Below are 23917 nucleotides of genomic sequence, written 5' to 3'. Positions count from 1 at the left end.
GGCCTGTCACACAGAAGGAAGTCTCCACAATGTCAAGATTCCTATCTCTAAATAGACATTTTTCTGGTTTAAAAAGAAAACCATGACCAAATATAGGAGTAATAATTTCATTTCTCTATCATTCTATATCTTCATTTTCATTTTTGTTCTTCTGGGCTTCAGCAAAATGATGTGGATGCCATGAACTCAATTCCATTTAGGAAAACCTGTCGCCTAACAAAGCAAAGTTGTCTCACTGACACAGTCACAGAGCGGAGTCTCGGAAGAATCACGCACACGGCCTCCGAGGCGGGGTCATGCTGCCTGCGTGGCGAGCGGCGAGGACAGCCAGCACCCGAGGGGCAGAGGACCAGACCCCAACTTCATTTCCTCCCCAAAAAAGAGGAGACTGGACTTCACCAGGCATCCTTCACTGGGGACCCAGCTAGGGCTGCCATCCACAATGCCACCGATGCGGGGGGCCGGGGCTTGTATATTTATTTCTCACAAGTCCAGAGGCCAGAAGACCAAGATCAAGGTGTCAGCTGCCTGGGTTCGGGGAAGTCTCCCTTCCTGGCTTCACTATGTCCTTACGTGGCCTTTCCTGTTGTCGGTGGCAACAGCAGGGAGAGAGTGAGCTCATTCGACCTTAATTACTTCTTAGAGGCCCCATCTCCAAACACAGCCGCGCCGTGGGTAGGGCGTCAACACGGGAACTCGGGGCCACAGCCATTCAGCCCATCACAGCCCGGACTCAGGTGCTGGCCTCTGGGTTTTCAAGTGTTACGTGAAAGCAAGTTGTGTACCTACAAGAGGCACTGTGCTTGTTCTGTGCCCCCCAGTACCAAGGACGCGGGGGCCTGAGGAGCCTGTGGGACTGGAGGCCGTGGATGCGAAGGTAGAGGCTGGACTTCAAAACCGCAGCGAGCCCTGCCCCGCTGCACCAGGCTTTCCACCCACCGCAGTCCTGCAGGTGAGCGCACCATCCCCTCCCGTCTCCCAGGAAAACACACCTCTAAAATCGTTCTTATTTTTGAGCACTTATTCCGACACGATTCAAAATCAAGATGACAGGCAGGGGCTCACACGTGGAGAGGTGTCCTCCCTCCATCAGCTCCCGCCCACCCCGCACCCCCGCAGGGCGCCCTCTCCGCGCTCTGGCACCAACGCACGGAACGCGGCAAGCCCTCCGCGCACTGCTTCTCCGCGAGCCGCCCGTGGCCACGTCGGCGAGTCCCCAGTATCCTTTCCTTCTCGGACACTGCGAACCCTGTCTTCACTCGGATGTCCGCAGGCGGACCTGCAGTGCAAATTCCAAACAGCAGCAAAGGCCGGGTCAAAGCTACCCGCGCTCCTCATTTCAGCAGGCGGCGAACTTCTCCATTCTGCGCTGCCCGCGCCGGCCCGGCAGTGCGTGGTTTCCCAGCAGCCGCCTGGACTGCTGGAGTTTTGCTAAGAAATCCTGCGTAACGAGGTATTGATAGGCTACAGGAGAGTACGCCTCAGTGCGCTGTCAGTCTGCGTGCTCTCCGGAGTGAAGCTGGATCTTTCCCTGCTCGAGGGCACGTGCCCCTGAGTGATTTACCACTGGCCCGTTCTATCGGGCATTTTCTTTCTACTAGTTCTTTATGTATCAGAGAAATGAGCCTCCTGTCACAGCAGTTCCAAATTTTTTTTCAGAATTTGTCTATGCTTAGGTCTTTTTAAAGTTTTTTTCAGTCCAAGGGGTGCCTGTGGCTCAGTCGGTAAAGCATACAACTCTTGATTTCGGCTCAGGTCATGATCTCCGGGTCGGGAGACGGAGCTCCACATTGGGCTCTGCGCTCGTGCGGGGCCTGCTTAAGCTTCTCTCCCTCCCTCCACCTCTGCCCCCTCCTCCTGTGCATACCTACTCTCTAATAAAATAAAAATAATAAATAATAATAATAAATAAAGCCGTTTGTAACTTTTTGATTTTTATGTAGTCTTTAATTTTCTTTTTATGGTTAATGGATTTTGAGTCCTGGGTAAACAGGCTCTGTTTACACCACTGGAGATATGGCCCTTTATACTAAATTCTTGTGTATCTTTGGGATTAAGAAATAGAGCTCTAGAAAACGGGGCCAGAGCCGGCGCCCGCCAGTCCTCCCTCCAGCCTCACTGACCCTGTTTGTATTCGTCCAAGATCCTCCTTCCACTGTGGCTCTCCAGGAAGCACCAGGGAGGAACCCTAATTTTGAGGCATATTTTGATGAAAGCTGAAGATCCCGCCAGTGTTCAGACCAGACTGGTCCTGTGCCGACCTCTCTCCCTCCCATCCCCTCGGCAAACCGCAGCTGTTTTCACAAACCAGCGCAGGTTCTCTTAAGTATCTGAAGGCCTTCCAGGCGCCGGGGACACAACACGGACAGGAGCCCCTGCCCGCCCTGCTGGAGGCCGAGTCTGGGCGCCGGAGCCGCGGCTGGATGGAGAGCCAGAGGCTCCGCTCCGACGTCCTGCTCGCACCAGGTTCGGCAAGTCCCATCAGCACAGGACATGAAGGGGGGCCGTTACTGAGCAGCCTCGCCTCCTTGTTCCAGAACTACCGGAACAGGAGCGCGAGGGAGACACGTAGCACGGAGGCCGAGGTCCTCCTCTGAAGGCCCCGGCTTGCCTGGCTGAGGATGCCATCACCGCAAACAAGAGGAGCCTGTTTACGACCGCGCAAGCTGCCCAACCGCCAGCACTTGGGTTTCGGTTTGGTTCTACTTAGCTCGGCTGTCACATGCCTGTCCCGAGGGACAGCACAGACCCTCTGGATTTTCTCAAAGACCCGCAGTGGAGTCACCTCATCTCACTGGCGTGGAAGCTACAAATAACATGTCAACAGCCTCCATCTGCCAAGCGTCAAGCTCACATTCTGAGAGCAGCAGCGGCCCACGCAAGCGGGCTCCACACTCAGTTTAGAGCCCAATGTGGGACGCGATTTCACAACCCTAAGGTCATGACCTGGGCCAAAGTCGAGAGCTGGCCGCTGCACCAACTGTAAGAGCACTCTTGGATCTCCCCAAATCTTCACCTGAAACAGAAGCACAGTCGTCTGGAACGACCTCGGGAACCAGCAGCACGGGACGGGGATGGGGGCACCCTGGAGCCCTCCTGCCCTGCTGAGGGGGGAGTAAAACGGTAGACGATGTCGGCTGGCGTTTCGTAAAATCGAATCCACGCCTGCCATGTGATCCCGCCCATCCCCTCGAGAAGTAAAGGCACGTGTTCAGGAAAAGACGAGTACATACATGCTCACAGCAGCTTTATTTACAAGAGCCGCACCCGGAGGCCAAGCAAACGCCCGTGGACAGGAGGAGGGCGCACAGCTGTGGTGCGCCCGAGCCGTGGATGCTCCGCAGCGACAGAAAGGAGTGAGCTAGGGACAGACCCAGCTGCGCCGATGCCAGAATGATGACACGACGGAAAGAAGCTCCGAACACGAAGGGAGTTTATACTGTAGGACTCCGTTTATATAAATACCTTAGAAAATACAAATTATCTATAGAGACAGGAAGCAGATCGGTGGTCGCCCGAGGATGGGGTCCGGGACGGAAGGATTTCAAAGTGGTGCGAGAAAACCCTGGGAGGTGACAGGCAGCTCTTGCGGGGGCTTCACGGGGGAATCCAAGGTCCGCTTTACACACGTGCCATTTGCTGTCCGTCAAGCGCACCTCCATAAAGCTGTTAGAAAGCAAAATGGTATGGTGACTCCACAGAGCTGACACATGGAAATGAAGGACAGGGTCTGCCCACCACAGCCTGCACACCCGTGGCACAGAGCACAGTGGGGCCCCTGGGCCTCCATGGCTCCGACAGGTGTCCACTGCAGTGTCACAGGCCGGCTGGAGGCCAGCGGCTGGAGCGGGACAGCTGTCCCTACCCGGGTGGTGAAGAGCCGCTGCAAGAAGGTCTGAGGGCTGCAGCCGTGGAGCCCGAGAGCCGCTGCAGCTGGCCCCGCAGGGACCCATCTTGTGGGGACAGAGCCAGCACCAGCAGGAAGGGGCAGAGGAAAGAGAAGGACTCGATGCAGGTGCGGCAGGGCCAGAGCTGGGAGAGCTCCGGAAGCTAGCCGCCGTATTTTTAGCATGACTCAAAGTTCATCAGAAAAGAGAACTCTGTGAAGCGAGAAAAACTATTGGAACTAAATGTTTAGGAAAATGCACGATGGGAAAGTACCAATCCCACACAGAGCTATTCTAAGAAAAAAGAAAAGGAGGACAAACACCACTACAAAGAGTGAGGGCACGCCAGAAAGACGTACCCAGCAACCAGACCAAAATGAGCTGCTTCAAAACATCAAGAAAGAAGATCCGAGATGGGAGCATGAGAAAACATCAGAAATAAGGTGACAGAATTCAAGGAAACTAGACAGACAAGAAAATTAATTTCAGAAATGAGAATCAGAGCAAACAAACACAACAAATAATGCCTTTAGAAACAGGACATCAACTGCAGAACAAATTTTAGAAAACAAAAAACTTAAAAAGAGATGAGAGAGATTCAAGAAGAAGAAGGAAACACAGAGGACGGACAAATCTGACTTCAACACAGAGAAACTGAAGTTCCCCAAAACAGAAGGCCAAAACACGAAAACCAGAACACTAAGCCGCAGTTCCAGGAAACCCTCCTGAAATAGCAGATGTGAACACACACAGACGGAGAGCCTGCGTGCTCCTGCACACACTGACCCAGCGCAAACAACACAGGACACCGTCTAACACGACCATGGAAAACAGACCTCGGAACACTGAAGCCAAAAGGAGACATGACTTGTAAGAAAGACTCACTGGGCTTTTCACGCTGGGAAAAAGTTGAAATAAAGATTTCAGATACTCAAGGGAGGAAAGTGTGAGCCAAGGATTTCATACCCTACAGAACTGATTTCAAACATAAAGCAAACAAATCAAGGTCAACGTGGGGAGGTCCAGGAGGATGGTTCCAAGATGACACTGACCAAACGCTGGCTGTGTAACCAAGGACTACACAAAGTGAGACGAGATGAGGGCAAGGGGGGGGAGATTTCACTGTGCAACGACTGACCATCTACATGCAGTGCTGTTTTCACTATCAGAGCAGAACACGAATATCAGTATCCCCGCACCGCATGTTACCGCGGAGTAAAGCAAGTGCGTAATTAAGGAATTTCTATCCCAGGATTCTCAGTGTGGAAGGACACACAGACACAACACGGAAGAGTTGAGTACTCTGAAATCCCGAGTTCCTACTGGAAATATCAATATGAGCTCAAGTATTTTATCTTTAAATGTGTGTACATGTGTAGGTTTTCTAACTCTGTGCCCTGAAAAGCCCTAGAGGCAATGACCAACCCTAGAGCGACGAGCACCAAGCATTTGAAATACCTTTTCTGCCATTAAAAGAAACTGGGATTCTAGGGAATCTGGCTGACTCAGTCAGAATAGCATGCAACTCTTGATTTTGGGGTCGTGATGTCAAGCCCCACATTGGGTACAAAGATAACTTAACTTACAAAACAAAAAGAAAGAAAGAAGCTAGAGTTAGAGAAAGAGACGATGCCAGATCTGGAGCAGGAGAAGTACCAGATGGGTCTGGAGCACCTCGACACACCGGACTGCAATGGAGCTAACTGAGGACTGGGTGCACACGCGTGTAGGGTCCGCACATGCATGCGGGTGTGCACGCATGGACTGCGCGTGAGCCTACAGTGTACACCTGTGTGGTCACTGCCTGTGTGTGCATCCATGAACATCAAAACAAATAAAGAGCCAACCTGAAGATCCTCCCTCCTACAGGCCAAAGCAGCTACAATTTGGGTTCAATGAAGAAAAGGCAATGTCCTGAAACCTATCCAAAAGGCTCAGGTAAATGAGTTTATGACACTTATGTGTTATAAGAATGTATGAATATGAGGAAGATGAGAGGCAACGTGGGGGGCTTGGGGGGTAGGAAAGGAAAAAATGAAACAAGATGGGATCGGGAGGGAGACAAACCATAAGAGACTCTTAATCTCACAAAACAATCTGAGGTTTGCCGGGGGAGGGGGGTAGGGAGAGGGTGGCTGGGTTATGGACACTGGGGAGGGTATGTGCTATGGTGAGTGCTGTGAAGTGTGTAAACCTGGTGATTCACACACCTGTACCCCTGGGGCTAATAATACATTGTATGTTAATACAAAAATTAAAAAAAAAAAAAGTATGGGGGCACCTCGGTGGCTAAGTGGGTTAAAGCCTCTGCCTTCGGCTCAGGTCATGATCCCAGGGTCCTGGGATCGAGCCTGGCACCAGGTTCTCTGCTCAGTGGGAGCCTGCTTCCTCCTGCTTTCTCTCTGACCGCTTCTCTGCCTACTTGTGATCTCTGTCTGTCAAATGAATAAATAAAATCTTAAAAAAAAAAGTATGAATAAAAAACTTTAAGTGGCCACCTTCTAAGGATGACAAGGAACTAATTATCTTTGCACTTATCCTGCCTTTCCTAAATGAACACCACTGGGTAACCAAATAGCAGATGAGAGGACGCATCTTCTAAAACCAACCCAGCCAATAAACGTCAGCAAAATCACAGCACATCACTATATCACCATGTTAGAGGCTCCAAACCGTTAACAGACCGATGCACGGGGCACCGGCAGCCGCCAACACCAGGAAAATGCGAAGAGCCTGTACCTGCGAACGAAAGCACGCGGCTCTTTACCACTTGCTGGAGGTGTGGAACCTGATTCTCGTCAAGCCTCTGGGTCCAGCTGCCAATTTACGGGAAGTACAGAGGCCAGAGAAAATGCTGGACCGTGCCAGGACAATGTATGTGGCAAAGCCTAGACCGTGGGAATCAACAGGACCAATGGCCCAGGTTCCTCAACAGGTAACCCACACAAGGAGACCAATACACACAATCAAGGGACCTCAGAAATACGGAGCCTAAAAAAAGGTAGACGAGGTTCAACTACCACGAAGAAACACAAATAAGTCTTTTCTATAAAAGTCAGGATTCGCTTCAGAGGGAAGGAGGGGCTGCGGTTGGAGAAGCACATGGAGAGCCTTCTGGAGTGTCTGGCCAAGTTCTAGTTCTTGGCCTGAGTGGTGGTCATCAGGGAGTTCACCTTATAGTAATAACAACTCGACGAGCTAAACATTTGTGTCATTTTCTGTACCTTTTTATGATAAAGTAGTAAGAAAAAAAAATTGGGGCGCCTGTGTGGCTCTGTCAATTATCTGCCTCTGGCTCGGGTCATGATCCCAGGGCTCTGGGATTGAGCCCCAGGTCAGGCTCCCCGCTCAACAGGGAGTCTGCTTCTCCCCAAGCCTCCCCACACCCGCCTTGTGCTCTCTCTCACTCACTCACTCTCTCTCTCAAGGAAAAATAAAATCTTTAAAAAAAATAAATTTAATAAATTTAAAAATTCTTTTAAATGATCAGACCAAACTTTAAATTGCATAGTGATTTATTATTATTATTTTTTTTTAAAGTAGGTGCCACACCCAGTGTGGAGCCCAATTTGGGCCTGAACTCATGACCCTGAGATCAGGACCTAAGCTGGGATCCAGAGCCAGATGCTTAACTGCCTGAGCCACTGAGGGCCCCCTGCTTGCATAGTGCTTTTAATAAAAACAGCCCAAGAAATTTTAGAAGATTTACTCCTGCATCTTGCTCTGTAAGATGCTCCCAGACAGCAGTCAACTCCCGGGTCATGTGCAGGCTTGCCTCGTACCCAGGGCCAGCCCTTTAAGACCCAGCCCACACTTGCTTGGCCGAGGCCTGGGCCCTGGCATGGGCTGCAGCCACCAAGGAGCACTGACTTGCTCTAATCCACAGGTACGTACAAGTCCGCCGGCACATTATGAGACTCAATCCTGCCAACGAGAAGGTTAATGAACACTTTCAGAACACTTCCAGACCTTGTCTGCGTTTTTAAATCACTGCTGTATTCATGCCATATTAAATCAAAGTCCTAAAATTTCTGTCCAGATGGCAATGAAACTGTGAATAGTGTCAAACCCAGTAAAGCATAACGCTGAAATTTCAAGTCGTGCTCAAATCCTGAAGGATGTCAATGTATTAGAATTTTATCACAGGATATCCCAGAATGATGGATTTATTACTTTTTTGCAGGTTGCGTCTGCCCATCTACTGCAAGTTTCATTTTTCACACCAGTAAGGAAAGGCAAGCAAATAGTCACTCACTCCAGTTTTCCAAGAACGACGACGACCTCCCTCAGTCCTCAGATTGCTTTGCTCCTTCTCGCGCTAATCTGTCCGCCTCTTCATTGCCTACAAATCCCGAATGACCAGGAACATGCATCTGTTAAATAAATTTTTTTTCCTTTTACCTTTACTGGCTTCTTTACAGAAGCAACACGCAAGTACATCCTGACTCTTCCCAGTGGGGGCAGGGGGAGAACGCTCCTCCCCCAGGGCCCCCCTCCACGGTTCTACATGGCACAACCTGTATGCTCAACACACGGACACAATGCAGGCACTTACGAAAATCCCATTTTGATTCTCCACAAATTGGATCATACTGTTTTTACTCATTTTTATAACCTTAATGATGGAACTTGGAAAGCTTTCCAAGTAGAACGTATGTATGTATAGATGAGGACAGATATATATCCAAAACACATACTTTTTTTCTTTAAGTGCTGTCAGAAAGAGGAGACATAATTATGTGATTTGGTTTTTTTTTCTAAGTAGGCTCTACAACCAATGTGAGCCCAATGTGGGACCTGATCCCACGACAGTGAGATCAAGCCCTGAGCTGAGATCAAGAGTCAGACACTTAACCCACTGAGCCACCCAGGCGCGTACTTCTGTGCTTTAACCTCTGTTTACATCTACACTGGGGAAGGGCAGATTTAAACCTTACGTCACCAAGCTGTTCTCCGTGGTCCTGGATTGGAAGAGCAGCACAGGGTTAAGACAATGCTTGCAGTTTAACTTGCTCTGTATTGTTGGACCCAAGTTTGTTTGTTTGTTTGTTTGAAAGATTTGATTTATTTGACAGAGACAGAGCAAGAGAGCATGAGCAGTGGGGAGGGCCAGAGGGAGAGGGAGAAGCCAACTTCCGGCTCAGCAGGGAGCAAGACACAGGGCTCAATCCCAGGACCCTGAGATCATGACCTGAGTAGAAACCACGAGTCAGACACTCAACTGACTGAGACACCCAGGCTCCCCTGATATCTTATGCTTTTATACATGGCAGATTCATACGGAGTACGTATGGGTAGAGATTTGTAACTGTAGATCTGTTGGAAACTGTATTTCTTAAAAATAATTTTATTTTTTATAGCTTTTTTTTTTTAAAGATTTTATTTATTTGAGAGAGAGAGAGAGACAGAGATAGCAAGAGAGCACAAGCGGGGAGGAAAGGGAGAAGCAGGCTCCCCACTGAGCAAGGAGCCTGATGCAGGCCTTGATCCCACTGGGATTATAACCTGAGCCAAAGACATTCACTTAATTGACGGAGCCTCCCAGGTGCCCCCTGAAACAAGTTGTAATAAAAACTATCTATTGGGGAGCCTGGGTGGCTCGGTCGGTTCAGCATCTGCCTTCGGCTCAGGTCATGATCCCAGGGTCCTGGGATTGAGCCCCGAGTTGGGCTCCCTGCTCGCCGGGAAGCCTGCTTCTCCCTCTCCCACCCCCCTGCTCGTGTTCCCTGTCTGTCAAATAAATAAATAAAATCTTTAAAAAGAAATAAAAATAGGGGTGCCTGGGTGGCTCAGTGGGTTAAAGCCTCCGCCTTCAGCTCAGGTCATGATCCCAGGGTCCTGCGATTGAGACCCGCATCGGGCTCTCTGCTCAGCGGGGAGCCTGTTTCCTCCTCTCTCTCTGCCTACTTGTGATCTCTGTCTGTCAAATAAATGAATGGAATCTTAAAAAAAAAAAAAGAAATAAAAATAAAATAAAAACTATCTATTAATAAGAAAAAGAATTCCATTTTGGAAAAAAAAGTCATGTTCCACACACTTTAACAAAATACCTTATATATTAGTTTTATTTTGACATTATGGCTGATTCTAAAGAAACCAACAGGTCGACTATCACCAAGTCACTTTAACAGTGATGAGGTTAACGAAGGTTAGTGGGAAGAAAGGCAGGTAGGGACAAGTGTCCTCCCTACCACCCAACCAAGAGGAAATAAGCGTTAAAAGGATTTTACACCACTCTGGAAAGAGCCTCCACCCTTTCCCACACTGATGACAAAAACTTGGTTGGGGGACAGGCACAGGGAGGGTCACAGATTAAAAGAGCCTGCCAACAAGTCCATCAAACCCCCTAGACTTAGAAACTCCGGAGGCAACCCTCTCAGGTCCCCTCCCTCTTTGGGAGCTTCGTACTGTCCATCACTCTGAACTTTGCTTGGCTGCCCACCACTCTTCATTCTTCCAAGCAGCATGACCACAACTACAGGCACTGAAGGAAAAAAAATGCTGCAACATGAGCCCAGACGAGGCCCTCCCAAGCACCGCCGAGACAATGAGAGGAACACTGAACACCCCTCAGTCACGCTGCCCGAACGGTGTGTTCTACACACAATCACACCAATAATAAGCAGCATCACTTACAGGATGATCAAGACTCAAATATGTTGCAATTTCTAATACACGCTATGATATTAATTTTATGTAAACTTTTAACTTAAGTCATTAAAGTACTAACCTCTCCAGTTAACTCAGAATATTTGGTCCTAGACACCTGGGTGGCTCCGTCAGTTAAATGTCCAACTCTTGATTTCGGCTCAGGTCATGACCTCAGAGCTGCGAGACCGAGCCCACATCGGGCTCCACGCTGAGCGCAGGGCCTACTTAAGGTTCTCTCTCTGCTGCCACCCCCCGCCCCTTCTCTCACCCGAGTGTCTGGTCCTCATAGCCACGTAAGAGGCCTGGTTCGGACAACACGCACCCACTGGATGTCCATGCCCTGGGTGAGCTGCTCCAGCACCTCGAAGTCCTCCTTGTTGGTCACCTCTTTCCCCGCGCTCGTCTTCCACCCATTCTTCTTCCAGCCTTGAACCCAATTAGTGACACCTGCGAGAAATGCACTCACAGTCCGCTGAGCTCGAATGTCCCGGTCTCTTCCTCCCTAGACGTCCCTCCTCCACCTGCTCTACTCATCTGCACAGTGGCGTGGACTTGCCGCTGGCCCACACAGGCTGTCCGCCCGCCGGGGGCACCCACCCGGCACACTCCTCTGCTTACCCCTCTGACTGGACTGGTGCTGACCCACAGCTCCCAGCTTAAGAGGACACCTCTCGGGGCACCTGGGTGGCTCCGTGGGTTAAGCCTCTGCCTTCGGCTCAGGTCATGATCTCGGGGTCCTGGGATCGAGCCCCGCATCGGGCTCTCTGCTCAGCGGGGAGCCTGCTTCCCCCTCTCTCTGCCTGCCTCTCTGCCTACTTGTGATTTCTGTCTGTCAAATACATAAAAATAAAATTTAAAAAAAAAAAAAAAAAGGACATCTCTCTGCTTCTTCAACCCCCTCCCCGTGTCCTAAACATGATTATTTCTCAAAGGAGCCATCAGCACGCCACCTTCAGTTACTTATGCATGTTTACACTTGAAGGACTACGAGAGCAGAGACACAGCTACCCGCTGCCCTATCTTAGGAGCCTGGCGAAGACATGTCTATGTGGCAAACTCCAGAGCAGCACATCTGGGCTCCAGAATCCCCGGTTTTCTCTTTATACCGGACAAACCAATGGTTGTCTTCATTCACCATTTGGGTCCTGCCCCGATACACCTCCCATAGGAGAAGGAAATACCTATTTTCCTTCATGTTTACCAGGAAACACTAGAAGTAAAATGTAAAAGCTTACCATTTATGGTAAACATACTGTCCGTATATAGAACCAGCTTCTTGATGTTCTGAGCCTTTGCTTGCTCGATGGCTTTGCAGGCTGCCTTAAAGAAACAGGTCAGTCATCATGCTACAGAAGTTGTCCAATTTTCAACATTACCGAAGTTCAAAATCACTTCGCTATTTAAACATTCTTTCTTTCTCTGTGCTAAGTGTAATGATTATATGCTCTGCATGAAATAATGCCACACATACAGTTCTGTTTGCACATCTATTTGAAATAACTTTTAAAACTTTTCTGGAAAATTCCTATCCATCAGAATCACTTGTAACCCCAAACCAAGTTTCTTCTGGACTTTGAGTATCCTGTGCGCACACACTGTACGCAGTTCACTGCTATGATGGTCTTACTCTTAGTGGGAAACGTGTCTGACAACTTACATGAATTTCTGCTCTTTGGTTGGTCTGCCGCCCGGGAAGCCTAATGCCTATATTCCTGGTTGCAAAACAAAACAAAGGAAAATGAAATCAATTAACAAAGCTAATTCCCAAAGTGATTCCTTACGCCTCTCAATGGAGGACAGGCTTGATACATTTTTTTGACATATGAAAGCATCATACAAATAGACAGCCTTTAAAACTCAAACCAAGAGTACTAGCATTTTATGGAAAAGCACCACGGGGTGGTCTTGTGAAGCACACCGGGCCGGAAACCAGAAGCAAAGTTTCCTTTCTGGCCCCGCGTTCATTAGCGTGGGGTCCTGGGTGAGTACTAAGCCCGCAGACACTCAGTGCCACACAAGCTTGTTGCCTCTTAGAGGGTTTGCAGCTAAAATGAGATCTCAAAGGGAAAGAACTCTATAGATCACAAATCGAGAGAAATATAAAGTCTTACTCAACAGTTTATATTCCGTTATGCCCAACACTGCTGTGGGTACCTGGAAATGCTGGAGACAAAGCTCAGAGCTGATGTGGCTACTTCACAGGCTCAAATTCGTCTTTTACGCTGAATCTTAGGGCTGTCCAGGGTATCTAAACGATCACTCTTTGCATCCCCCTGAGCTCGTGCCTTATGAAAAACTAGAGGTCACCTCTAAGCTCACACGTCCTCAGAAGAGTCGTGGGAACATGACAGGTTCCAAGTCTGGCAACCTTGGACGTCCTTGCCAGAACCATCCCGCAGGGGACATGTGACTCTCCTGGGGGCAGGGAAGTTATTTTGGTAGAAGATGTCATCAGCAAGACACAGAAACTCCTCTAGATTCAGGGTGAAGAAAGCAATGCTGAGGTAATTTACATTCTGAAGAACAAAGCTATCAGTGTCGACATGAACCAAAGCTTGTTCCAAGCTCTGCCAAAGCTAACCAGATCAGCAGCAGATCTCGCGTCATCCCTTGACAAGTTTTAGAATGTGATTCACTTAGACCTGAAGCCTTTTTTGTTTACTCACAAAGGATGGCCGGGCCCCCAGTAAACACCGATGCCTGCTCGTGCCCTCTTCCGCCCGTTACTGGAGCAGCAGCCATCAGTGTAGACGACAACAGATTCTCCTAAAAGAGGGAGTTTTATGAGTGGCACTGGAATCAAAGCACAAAAAACTGAGATTCATTTAACAAATTCACTAAGCTTAAATTCACATTTTAACTGAGAGAGTATGTACAATGTGATCTATATTCTCTATCTAGAAAAACATTATCAGTTCCTTATAAAAGCGGCCCTCAACACCTTCTGATTAGCATGCCCTCCTATCTCGGATATGGCAATTTAAAGGTAAATTAAAGGTAAAGGCAGGCATTTTGGGAACTCAGAACCCGCTGCTGTTGCATCCCCCACTACAGAGGTGAGAAGAGTGTCGCCATCCCTCTCCCCACGGGGAGCAGGGCTCACACTCACTCCCCGGAGCTGTCTTTGCAAATAAGTAGTGTCTTGGCATGAATAAGGACCTGTCCCCCAGAAGGTCTAGTCCTCTGACAAATGTTGGTCTAATTTTTTTTTTCTTAGCATATTTCCCTTTAATAGGCTACGGTCCCCTGTGTTTGCTTTGTTCCATCAAGACAGAGGCTCAGGGGCACCTTGGTGTCATGATTATTATATGGAAAACTCAAAAATCCAAGATGCATACCCATATAAGAAAATGTGTCTTTGTCAACTGAAGGCACGGATTCCGAGGTCTGTCTTGCCTGCTTTGCACAGGGCTCTGCGTTTCCCTCTCCATCCGAGGGCTCATGGAGTCGCTTGTTGGCTTTCACTTGTGACTCTTGGTCACGCTTATTTTCTGTACCTGAAAGATCAAGTCTACTCAAAAAGCAGGAAAAAATGAACAGAACACGAAAGGCTTAACAATCCACAAGTTCAGTATGTGACTCAGTATCACTAAATCTACTTAATTGTGCTCTGCGGCCTTACAGAGAGGAAATCACTTAGGACAGTCCACACCGTGTCAGATTTTCATGTCCCGTGAAATTACTCTAAAGCTTCCCTAAGCTTGACAAGGGCGATATGAAGACAGGAGCAACCTCTCTCTTAAAGCAGAAACCTGGTTTTGACAGAGATGGTAGAGGTGGCAAAGGTTTGAATCCCACTGGGATGGTGGGCAGTTTGACAATCTGAGGGACTCTCTCCCCAGAAAGAAAACAAGGACTCGAATTCTGTAGATGCTATTACTCTAGGTGCGTCAGCTCCATCACCGCCAAGTTGAGAACCTCCGGGAAAGTTGAGAGGGCACGGCAACTTGACCTTAAGTGAGGAGACAGTGGCCACACTGAGGAAAGGAAGCAGAAGGCCAACAGCAGAAGGGACTGGGCCCCTTCAGGGCGGCGGCTGCAGAGCTTTCCTTCAGGAGCTCAGCCATGGGAGGCAGGGTTAAGCCCAGAGGCTTCTCACATACTCCCTCAGGTTATGTGGGAGCAGCTTTTCCTACATTCTCATTTTATGGAGTCAGAACAGAGGCACAGAGGCAGCAACCAAGTTTATCTGCAACACAACCACCAAGCCCCACACTACAGAATTCACTTTAAGCTCGTCCCTAAAGCAGGGACGGAGAAATGGGGCTCCAGTGTTGACTGAACACTTACCACACGGCTCCAGGCCAGAATGCCCTGTCTGCAGGAGCTTCTCCACCCACACCTGTCAGAAGACTGCTGCAGGTGATCTAGGCAAAATCTGACCGAAGCCACTATGGAGGGCAACGTTCGGGTTTCCACTCTGCTGCATTTACCTTTAAAATATTCCTCTGGGGGGGGGGGGCGCCTGAGTGGCTCACTCGGTTAAGCGTCTGTCGTCAGCTCCGGTCACAAACCTGGAGTGCAGGCACCTGGCTCGGCACCCAGCTCCCTGCTCAGTGGAGAGTCTGCTTCTCCCTCTCCCTGCAGCTCCCCCTGCTTCGCTTTCTCTCACTCTCGCTCTATCTCAAATAAATAAACTCTTGAAAGAAAAATATTCCTCCAGGGACCCTACGTAAGTAAACCCAAAAACACAAGTACAAATCAAAGGGTAATTCTGTAGAAGTTTAGTACCAATACAAATATTGATTTTATTTGTAATAACATAGAAAGTTAAATTGGAATCCGTTTTTTTTTTTTTTAAAGATTTTATTTATTTATTTGACAGACAGAGATCACAAGTAGGCAGAGAAGCAGGCAGAGAGAGAGGGAGCAGCAGGCTCCCTGCTTAGCAGAGAGCCCGATGTGGGGCTTGATCCCAGGACCCTGGGATCATGACCTGAGCCGAACGCAGAGGCTTTAACCCACTGAGCCACCCAGGCGCCCCAGAATCCAAGTTTTTAAAGGACAGACAAGACTTTGAAGGAAAAGGAGCCCATTGTTGTCAGATAATTTTCCCTTCTCAAAATTGGATTGAGTAAGTTAAACCCAAATCAGTTTACAAAAATCATGGTAACTGCCAAATAGCTCAAGAATCCCAAAATAAAAATATACATCACATTAAGAGAAAATCTGGGAAAGGGGCTACCACTTTTGCTTTGACACAGTTTTGAACATTAAAGATGTAAATCCCAATTTATACATATAAGTCACTAACTTGGAGATCTTTGAACTTTTAAGAAAGATGATTCATAAAGAACTAACTCGCCTTAGGATTTAGAGCATTTAATAAACAGAAACATACTTCTAGTGCAAGAACTGAAGTATGAATCAATCACTAACTGGTTAAGACAAAAGAGCAGTGAGAAGGAAACATTAAGAACCCAACTAAGACAAGAACCATACTTGCACATTTGTTTTCTGTCCCAAACTGATTTCTCCACTGGGGCAGAAAATGTTAACAGTCACATCGCAACTTCCTGAGAAGCTGCTGGGGAGACAGAGGGTGAAGCAGACGCACAGTGAGCGAGGTTCTGCCCTGCTTCTATCCTGCCTTGTCATGCAGGGAAGATTCCTAAACGTGACTCCTCTCTTTGACCACAATGGTCATGGCCTCCCGAAGGAGCCGCTGTTCAGAGCCTGCGCATCTCAGTGGGACCGTGGAGCGCCTGGCCGAAAAACATGGATTCAAACCCGTGTCTCATCTTAATCCACTAGTAAAAAAATCTGTGAGTAAAGCTAATGAGACAATTTACCCCTGAACACGGGGGTCTAAAGGCCCGCTCAGTCGAAAATCGGTATAATCTGTGACTCCTCAAACACTTAACTGCTACTGAGAGCCTACTGTTGACTCACATGTGTATGTCTCATATGCCGCAGTCTCACAATAAAGTACCAGTGAATAGAAAATGTTACTAAGGGGCGCCTGGGTGGCCCAGCAGATTAAGCGTCTGCCTGGAGCCCCGAGATCCAGCCATGTTGGGCTCCCTGCTCAGCAGGGAGTCTGCCTCTCCTTCTTCCTCTGCTCTTCCCGCTGCTCAGGACTGTATTCTCTCTCAATAAATAAAAATCTTTAAAAAAGAAAATCCTAAGGAAGGACACCTGAGTGGCTCAGTCAGCTGGGCGTCTGCTTCTGGCTCAGGTCATGATCCGGAGTCCTGGGATCGAATCCCACACCAGACTCCTTGCTTGGCAGGGAGTCTGCTTCTCCCTCTGCCTGCCCCTGTCCCCACTTGTGCTCTTTCTCTCTCCTCGACAAACAAACAAAATCTTAAAAAAAAAAAATCCTAAGGAAAATTTATAATAAATGTATATTTTATGATAAACATAATATAATGAAGTCCACCTATAAGTTTCCTCATGCGGCTCAAACTCATGTTGTTCAAAGGGTAATTATATTTTAAAAATTTTGTACTACCAAGCAGTCACCCCTTGTTCTGTATATTTGATGTTCCTTACACTGAGGCTTAAACTTCAATTAACTGTACTTTCTGCAACACGTGAAAGTGTAAGAGATTCTGATTGTGTACGCCTGTCCTAAGGAAGGAGAAAACACCATACATGTGCATGCCGGGACACAAACTACATTCGTCCCCTTAAAACTGGAGCCCATTTCGGGCGCCTGGGTGGCTCCGTGGGTTAGCCTCTGCCTTCGGCTCAGGTCATGATCCCAGGGTCCTGGGATCCAGTCCCGCATCCCGCTCTCTGCTCGGTGGGGAGCCTGCTTCCCCTTCTCTCTCTGCCTACTTGTGATCTCTCTCTCTCTGTCAAATAAATAAATAAAATCTTTAAAAAAAAAACAAAAACAAAACAAAACTGGAGCCCATTCAATCCGGTAACAGAACAAGTATTTTTAAAAGACAGAATTAGGGGCCGCCTGGGTGGCTCAGTCGTTAAGCACCTGCCTTCGGCTGGGGTCGGGTGGGACCCAGGGCTCCCTGCTCAGCCGGGGGCCTGCTGCTCCCTCGGCCTGCCGTCCCCCTGCTTGTGCTCTCTCTCTCTCTTTCTTTCTCTGACAAATACATAAGTAAACTGTTAGAAAACACATTTAAAGATAAAAATAAATGGAAGCATTGCGCAGAGGGAGGACCCCCCGGGCTGTCTCCAACGCTGTTACAACAGACACCGCTAAGCTCAACGGCTTTCTGCCCGTCCCCTCTGTGAAACGGGGTTTTTCTTGTGTTTGGGCGACAGCCGCACAGATCAGGGACCTGGGGTGCGCGAGGCCCCGGGGACGAGGGCAGACGGCTACCTTCCGAGCCGCCCGGGCTGGCAGGCTTCCTGACGAAGGCCCAGGCCTCCTCCTCCGTGGCAAACTTCTTAAAGCGCGCGGCCGGAAAGCGGTCCACCTGCGCTCTGCATTCGCTCCTGCAACAGAGCGCCGCGTTACTGCCCCCTCCCTCACCGGTCCCCCGACGGGCCCCTTCCGGGTCGGCTCTGCTGCCCCGCCTCCACCCCGCGGAGCCCGGCAGCCGAGGACACCAGCGCGTCCGTGTGCTCCATCTCAAAGCACACCGGAAGTGCTGGCGGGGACAGGTCTGAAGACGGGGGTCCCGTTAACCCTTTCCGTACAGCTCAGGGGCACCTCCGTGAAGCCTGCGCTCGTGCGGCCCCAGCGCGTGAACGCAAGCCCCGGGCCTCTCACCGAGCCCGGCAGCCCCCGACACAGCGGCGACCCCCGCAGGGCGCAAACCCAGCTCCAAGGGCCGTTCCAGGGATCCGAATTTGGCCCGGGAGAGGTGCCCTTTCTACGGACACAGGCGGGGCGAGGTCAGGCACTGCCGCAGTCGGACTACGGGCAGCCGCCGGGGAACTTGCCCTGACCCACACGGGAGGGGGGAGGCGGGGCCCCGGGCGCGCTCAGGCTCCAGGTGGCCTTTCCGACACCGCCCACGCAACGAACCCGCGCCGGGGCCGGGACCTGCGAGCCCACGTCAGCGGAGGCCGGCGGCGGCGGGGCTCCCGGGCGCTCCACCCCAGGCCGCAGGCCGCGAGCCCGGGGCCAGTCCGGAGAGCCGCCCGCGGCCGCCCCGGCTCGGCCTCGGGGAGCGCGGCCCACTCACCAGGTCTGGAAGACCCCGGCCTTGCGGCCCCTCCTCACGGCATAAAACATGCTGAGGCCGCTGCGACCGCAGGTGCTGCAGCGCACGGCGGCCAAAGCAACTCTGCGCGCCACGCCCAGAAGCCTGGTCATCGCTCACAGCCGGCCATCGGGCCGCAGCTTAGCCTCGCCGCTCGCGCCTCCACCACACAGACCCAACTTCCGGCGACGGCGCGAAGCGATGACGCGCGCCCCCGCCTGCGGGGCGGGGCCTAGGGGGGCGTCTAAGGCCCAGTGCGTTTCCGGCTCAATTTCCCGGAAGTCAGGGAGACAGTCGGATCTGGGCGGTCCCGGAAGGGGTGGAATCTACGGAGATGGGTGGGGACAAAGGTGGGGTGGGCGGGGGCGGTGAGGGGAGGAGTCTGGGGGATGTGGGCGGGGCGGTGCCGAGGAGGGGGCGTGGTCTGGGCGGTGTAGGCGAGAAGGTGGCCCTTGAGGGGCGGGGTCTGGGGTGGTTCCGCGTGAGGGGTGGGATCTAGGCGGAGGGGTCGGGGCAGCGCCGCGCGAGGGGCGGGGCCGAATGAGGAGCCGTGCCCCGCCCTGAGGGGCGTGGTCTGGGGAGGGCCGCAGGGGGGCGGGGCCTGGGGGCAGCTGGAGGGCGGGGGGCGGGGCCGCAGGAGGGGCGGGGTCTGGGCGGGGCAGCTGGAGGGCGGGGGGCGGGGTCTGGGCGGGGCAGCTGGAGGGCGGGGGCGGGGTCTGGGCGGGGCAGCTGGAGGCTCCTGCGCTCGCCGCTCCGCGCCCCCGCGGCCGTTTGCCGGCCTGTCCCGGTCCCCCTGCGCGCGGTCCGGGCTGCCCGACCGAAGGACTAGGTGGCTGTCCTCCTAAGTGCCGTAGAGGCCGGAGGACTGGCCCTCGGCGATGGAAGAGAGAGCCGAGGCCGGCGGGAAGGGGAGCGCCCCACCCACGTGGGTGCGTGACCGCGGGGACGTCAAACCCTCGTGCCCTGGGACCCAGGGAGACAATTTCGTTGCAAAAGCGATTTGTTAGCTTCTGCCTGTTTCTTGACTTTTTGCTCTGTAAGCAAAACAACAACTTCGAAAAGCCCTGTCCACTGACAAGCCTCGGTTTTCCAGCGACCCTAATTTCCTCCGGGTGCTCAGTCGGGCAAACCTCACCCGACACCCGCCGTCCTCGGCCCAAGCCCGGCGAGGCACGGCTGAGGGGGCCAGGCTGAGTGCGGGCATCCGCCGGGACCGGCGGGCGAGGGGAGCCGGCAGCGCGGGGCGGGCTCGGACGGGGGGACAGCGGGGAGCGGGCCTGGAAGGGCGGAGAGTCCGCTCACGCGCGGTAGCAGAGCGGGAAGAAGGGGCCGCGAAGGGGAGCCGGACCTTGCTGGGGTCAGCTGTGTGTCTGTGAACTCAAAGAACATGCATTTTAAAAATTTCCGCTTTCCTCGTTTAAATTTAAGTGGGCTACAGTCCATTCCTCATTTCTGTTTTTATTGCACTCTGGATAGCGTCTTAAAAAAGTCCTGCGGGCTCCTGGCTGGCTCACTTGGAAGAGCGCGGGCTTCTTGATCTCTGGGTTATGAGTTCCAGCCCTACGTTGGGTGTAGAGCCTATTCAAAAAATAAATAAGCTTAAAAAATAACTTAAAAATTGTCCCTAAGGGGGCGCCTGGGTGGCTCAGGGGGTTAGACCTCTGCCTTCGGCTCAGGTCATGATCTCAGGGTCCTGGGATGGAGCCCCGTATTGGGCTCTCTGCTCAGCAGGGAGCCTGCTTCCCCCGCCCCCCTGCCTACTTGTGATCTCTGTCTGTCAAGTAAATAAATAAAATCTTTAAAAAAATTAGAAATAAAAAAATAAGAAAAATAAAAATTGTCCCTAAAAATCATTAACGGTTGACCATGGTATCTCTTCTCGCATAGCTGGGAAGCCCGGAGATGCCCCTGCTCTCAGGGTGACAGCAGCCCCTCTTTTTACTGCAGTTCCTTCTGTCTTCACTCGAGGCCGTGGAGCGCCAGTGGCCTCTGAGTGAGCTCAGGCTACACTGGGGACAATTTATTTCTAGACTTGCTTTCCTCAGAGGCATCACAAGCTCATCTTTTCGGGGTGACAACAGGTTCGGTTAGGGACACAGATGGCACTGGAAGAGCTGGTTCCAGGTCAGGAGGCCGACTGGAAGATTGGGGCAGTGGGCCAAAAGCAAAAGTCTTCACTTTAAAACTCTGAGCTGGCTGGGGTGCCCGGGTGGCTCCGTGGGTTGGAGCCTCTGCCTTCGGCTCAGGTCATGATCCCAGGGTCCTGGGATCGAGCCCCGCCTGGGGCTCTTTGCTCAGCGGGGAGCCTGCTTCCTCCTCTCTCTCTGCCTGCCTCTTGGCCTACTTGTGATCTCTCTCTCTCTGTCAAATAAACAAATAAATAAAAATATTTAAAAAAAATAAAACTCTGAGCTGGCATGGTCAGTCTGCTCTGAAATGCTGACAGTAGTACAGGTTATCGACACAGCTGTGTCTGTCGTGTTCCCTTGGGGAGGAAGGAGGCTGAGCCCCTGTCAATGTGCTGCCCATCCCACTGGTTTGATCCTGGGGTCAGACGCAACTGGGACTTTCTTCTCTGTGTAAACTGGCTGGCTGTGGTCCTTTATCACAGGGCACTCATCATCCTGCTAAAGCTGTAGGTTATGTCTGAGTATGTTAAGAAAATTGCCCATGTGGCTTTCTATAATTCCCAAACTGCTTCTTCTGGTGTTTCATTGGCCAATTACTCATCTGAAAATCTTTCCTATCTTAAAATCTGGCTCCAAGTGTATGTGATTTACCCATCCTGGGCAAACACTGGCCCACTGGCCCAGAAGTCAGTGAGACTCGACAGCATTCAAAATGAGTGAACTAGGTTTCACTGACACACACAATTATGGATAATTCTTAGCATTAATTCTAAGTGAATAAAGCAAGTCCCCAAGTGGAGATAGGACATTCTTTGTATAAATGAAAACATGTACTCCTTGAGTTACACATGCATGCAGAAAGCCGTAAATCTAAAGGAAGAGAGGCGTGTCCTCCAAGTCAGACATTACTGACATTTGCAAAACGTAAATCACTGCTACTCTTCTCACTTTGGGGGCAGGGGATATGGTTATTTTTAATAAAACATATTACTTATATTAACTTAAAGTGGGTTTACTGTTTTAATGAATAATTTAAAAATTTTCTCCATTTTATGTTGCATGTGGTAAATATCACTACTCATAACCTACAAAGAAAAATTCTTCAAGGTCTTTGATAACTTTAAGAAGTTCAAGAGTCCTGAGGCCAACATCTTAGGAAGTGCTGACCTAGAAAATATTATAGATCAACATAGGAACACATGAAAAATAATATATTCAAACTGTGTGCTTGTAATTCCTGTTTATACTTTGCCTGCAAATTGTATTTTTTGAATAAAAATTTCTACCAGTCTATAACATGCTTCTGTAAAACACATTAGGATTTCCCAAAATGTGCAGTTTGGGATAGGTAAGTGTATGAAGCCATCCCTCGCTTTGGAAGAAACAGTTTTGTTCATTAGCTCCCTGCAGTGTGCAGAAGCCGTGGAATCACTTTTTACCGTCAGAGCGGATGCTCGGGAAGCTGGTTCGATGTCCCAGGTACTGCACCAAGTACTACTCTATGCGCACAGCCATATACGACACTCACGATGCGGTACTAACGTCATCTTGTTTTCCGACGAGAAAGCCGAGGTTTCGAGTGATCAAGTACCTTGCCCGCAGCCATGCACACAGGCAGGGCTGCAGCCAGTACTTAGACCCCAGCCCAGCATCCATCCTGGAAAACCTAAGTCATGGCTCTCACAGTGCGGTCCTCAGACCAGCCGCGAAACCATCACCTGGGAGCTTGGCAGCAATGGGAATTCTGGGTCCTGCCCCAAAGCAGCAGGGTCGGAACTCTTCCAGCTCTGCGGGGGGGGGGGGGGTAGGGGAAGCGAGGGGGGAGCCCAGCGGTGTGTGTTTTGGCAGCCCCCCCCTCCCCGGGGTTGAGGACACCCCTCCCCCCGTAGCCAGCCGCACTGCTTCATTTCTGGGACTCTGTTTGCTTCCCACCCCAGTCCTGGCAGACCTCAGGTTTATTTGACAGACAGAGATCTTTTGATGAGTTGCCCAAAGTCACCTACTTAGTTCTGGAACTGGAACTTGATCCGCGATCTTCTCACTGGTAACTTGAAGCTGTGACCAGCATCAGCAAGGAATCCGGGGGCAGTCAGGTGAGTGCAGAAGCCAGCGAGCTCATTTTGCTGCCTTTCATCAAGGAAGAGAGGTGAGCCCCAGAGCTGGGGTTCTCTCCGTGGGCCTGGCCACTCTACAGCAGCCCACCATATGAGCCATGCATGGGGCACAAAGATCCCCTGCTGCATTCAGGATCTTACAGCTCACGCCCTGAGGTCCTGGGGTTAAGACAGTCACTCCCTAGAAGTCAGGCTCATCCAGAATCTGGATGAGGTGTGGTTTGCCACAAGTGTCAGTTCCTCATCTCAATACTCCCGAGAACTCAGTGACCCAGTCGGCTCCCGCAGGCATGCACTCCCCGACAAGGGCACCGGCTCAGGGGCTCTGCTCTTGCGGCAGGCACAGCTGGGTGCGGCTCTAGGTGCCAAGTCCTCCTCTGTTTGGACCATACGTCTGAAGCCAACAGGGGCAGCGTGGTGACTGTGAAGACAGAGAAGTCGGACTGGAACTTGCCTTACTTCACTGTGTCATTCCCTGTGATCACTTGTGTTCTAACTTAGTGAAATGGCCATGACGGATTTTAGGGGCACCCGGCTGGCTCCGTGGGAGGAGTGTGTGACTCTTGATCTCAGGGTTGTGAATTCCAGCCCCATGTTGGGTGTAGAGATGACAGAAATAAATAAAAATGAAGAGCAGATTTTAGTTTGTACATTAAATATTTTACTGAATTTGAAGAATGCCTTGAAGATTGAAATTTACTCTTTTTAGGGGCGCCTGGGTGGCTTAGTCATTAAACATCTGCCTTCGGCTCAGGTCATGATTCCAGGGTCCTGGGATGGAGCCCCATATCGGACTCCCTGCTCGGCGGGAAGCCTGCTTCTTCCTCTCCCACTCCCCATTTGTGTTCCCTCTCTCGCTGTCAATAAAATCTTAACAAGCAAAAACTAAACCAACAACTTTCTAAGGTTTAAAAAATTATTCTTTTTAGATGTTAATGATTCATTTTAGAAGAGTGAATTAGGAAGATAATGATGACTATGACATGGTGATAACTGAAAATCCTTTTGACTGGAGAAGG

At 50.6% G+C, this 23917-nt stretch overlaps 2 protein-coding genes across 4 annotated transcripts in view; one reads left to right on the top strand and one right to left on the bottom strand.

Annotated features, from left to right (window-relative positions):
• Positions 1–23917, top strand: part of RPS7 (ribosomal protein S7) — a 261270-nt gene that overhangs the window by 226519 nt on the left and 10834 nt on the right. The window lies entirely within an intron of this gene.
• RNASEH1 (ribonuclease H1) lies at positions 3221–18865 on the bottom strand. 3 transcript variants are annotated; one of them, XM_080814337.1, is made up of 9 exons: positions 18638–18841; positions 17827–17942; positions 13877–14035; positions 13205–13304; positions 12196–12250; positions 11774–11858; positions 10861–10985; positions 8143–8260; positions 3221–3666 (listed from the first exon to the last, which is right to left on the bottom strand). In XM_080814337.1, the coding sequence occupies exons 1-8, from the start codon at positions 18766–18768 to the stop codon at positions 8174–8176; spliced, it is 858 nt and encodes a 285-aa protein (XP_080670463.1). In that variant the 5' UTR covers positions 18769–18841; the 3' UTR covers positions 3221–3666; positions 8143–8173. The 3 variants fall into 3 exon arrangements, with proteins under 3 accessions (XP_080670463.1, XP_080670464.1, XP_080670465.1); XM_080814338.1 differs by lacking the exon at positions 3221–3666 and adding an exon at positions 7332–7811; XM_080814339.1 differs by lacking the exons at positions 3221–3666; positions 8143–8260 and adding an exon at positions 9928–10371 and having other exon boundaries at positions 18638–18865.

Source organism: Martes martes (assembly GCF_963455335.1).
Source record: "Martes martes genome assembly, chromosome: 9".
Lineage (NCBI taxonomy): Eukaryota > Metazoa > Chordata > Mammalia > Carnivora > Mustelidae > Martes > Martes martes.
The sequence above is the reverse complement of the archived record's forward strand: the minus strand, read 5'-3'. Positions and strand labels throughout refer to the sequence as shown.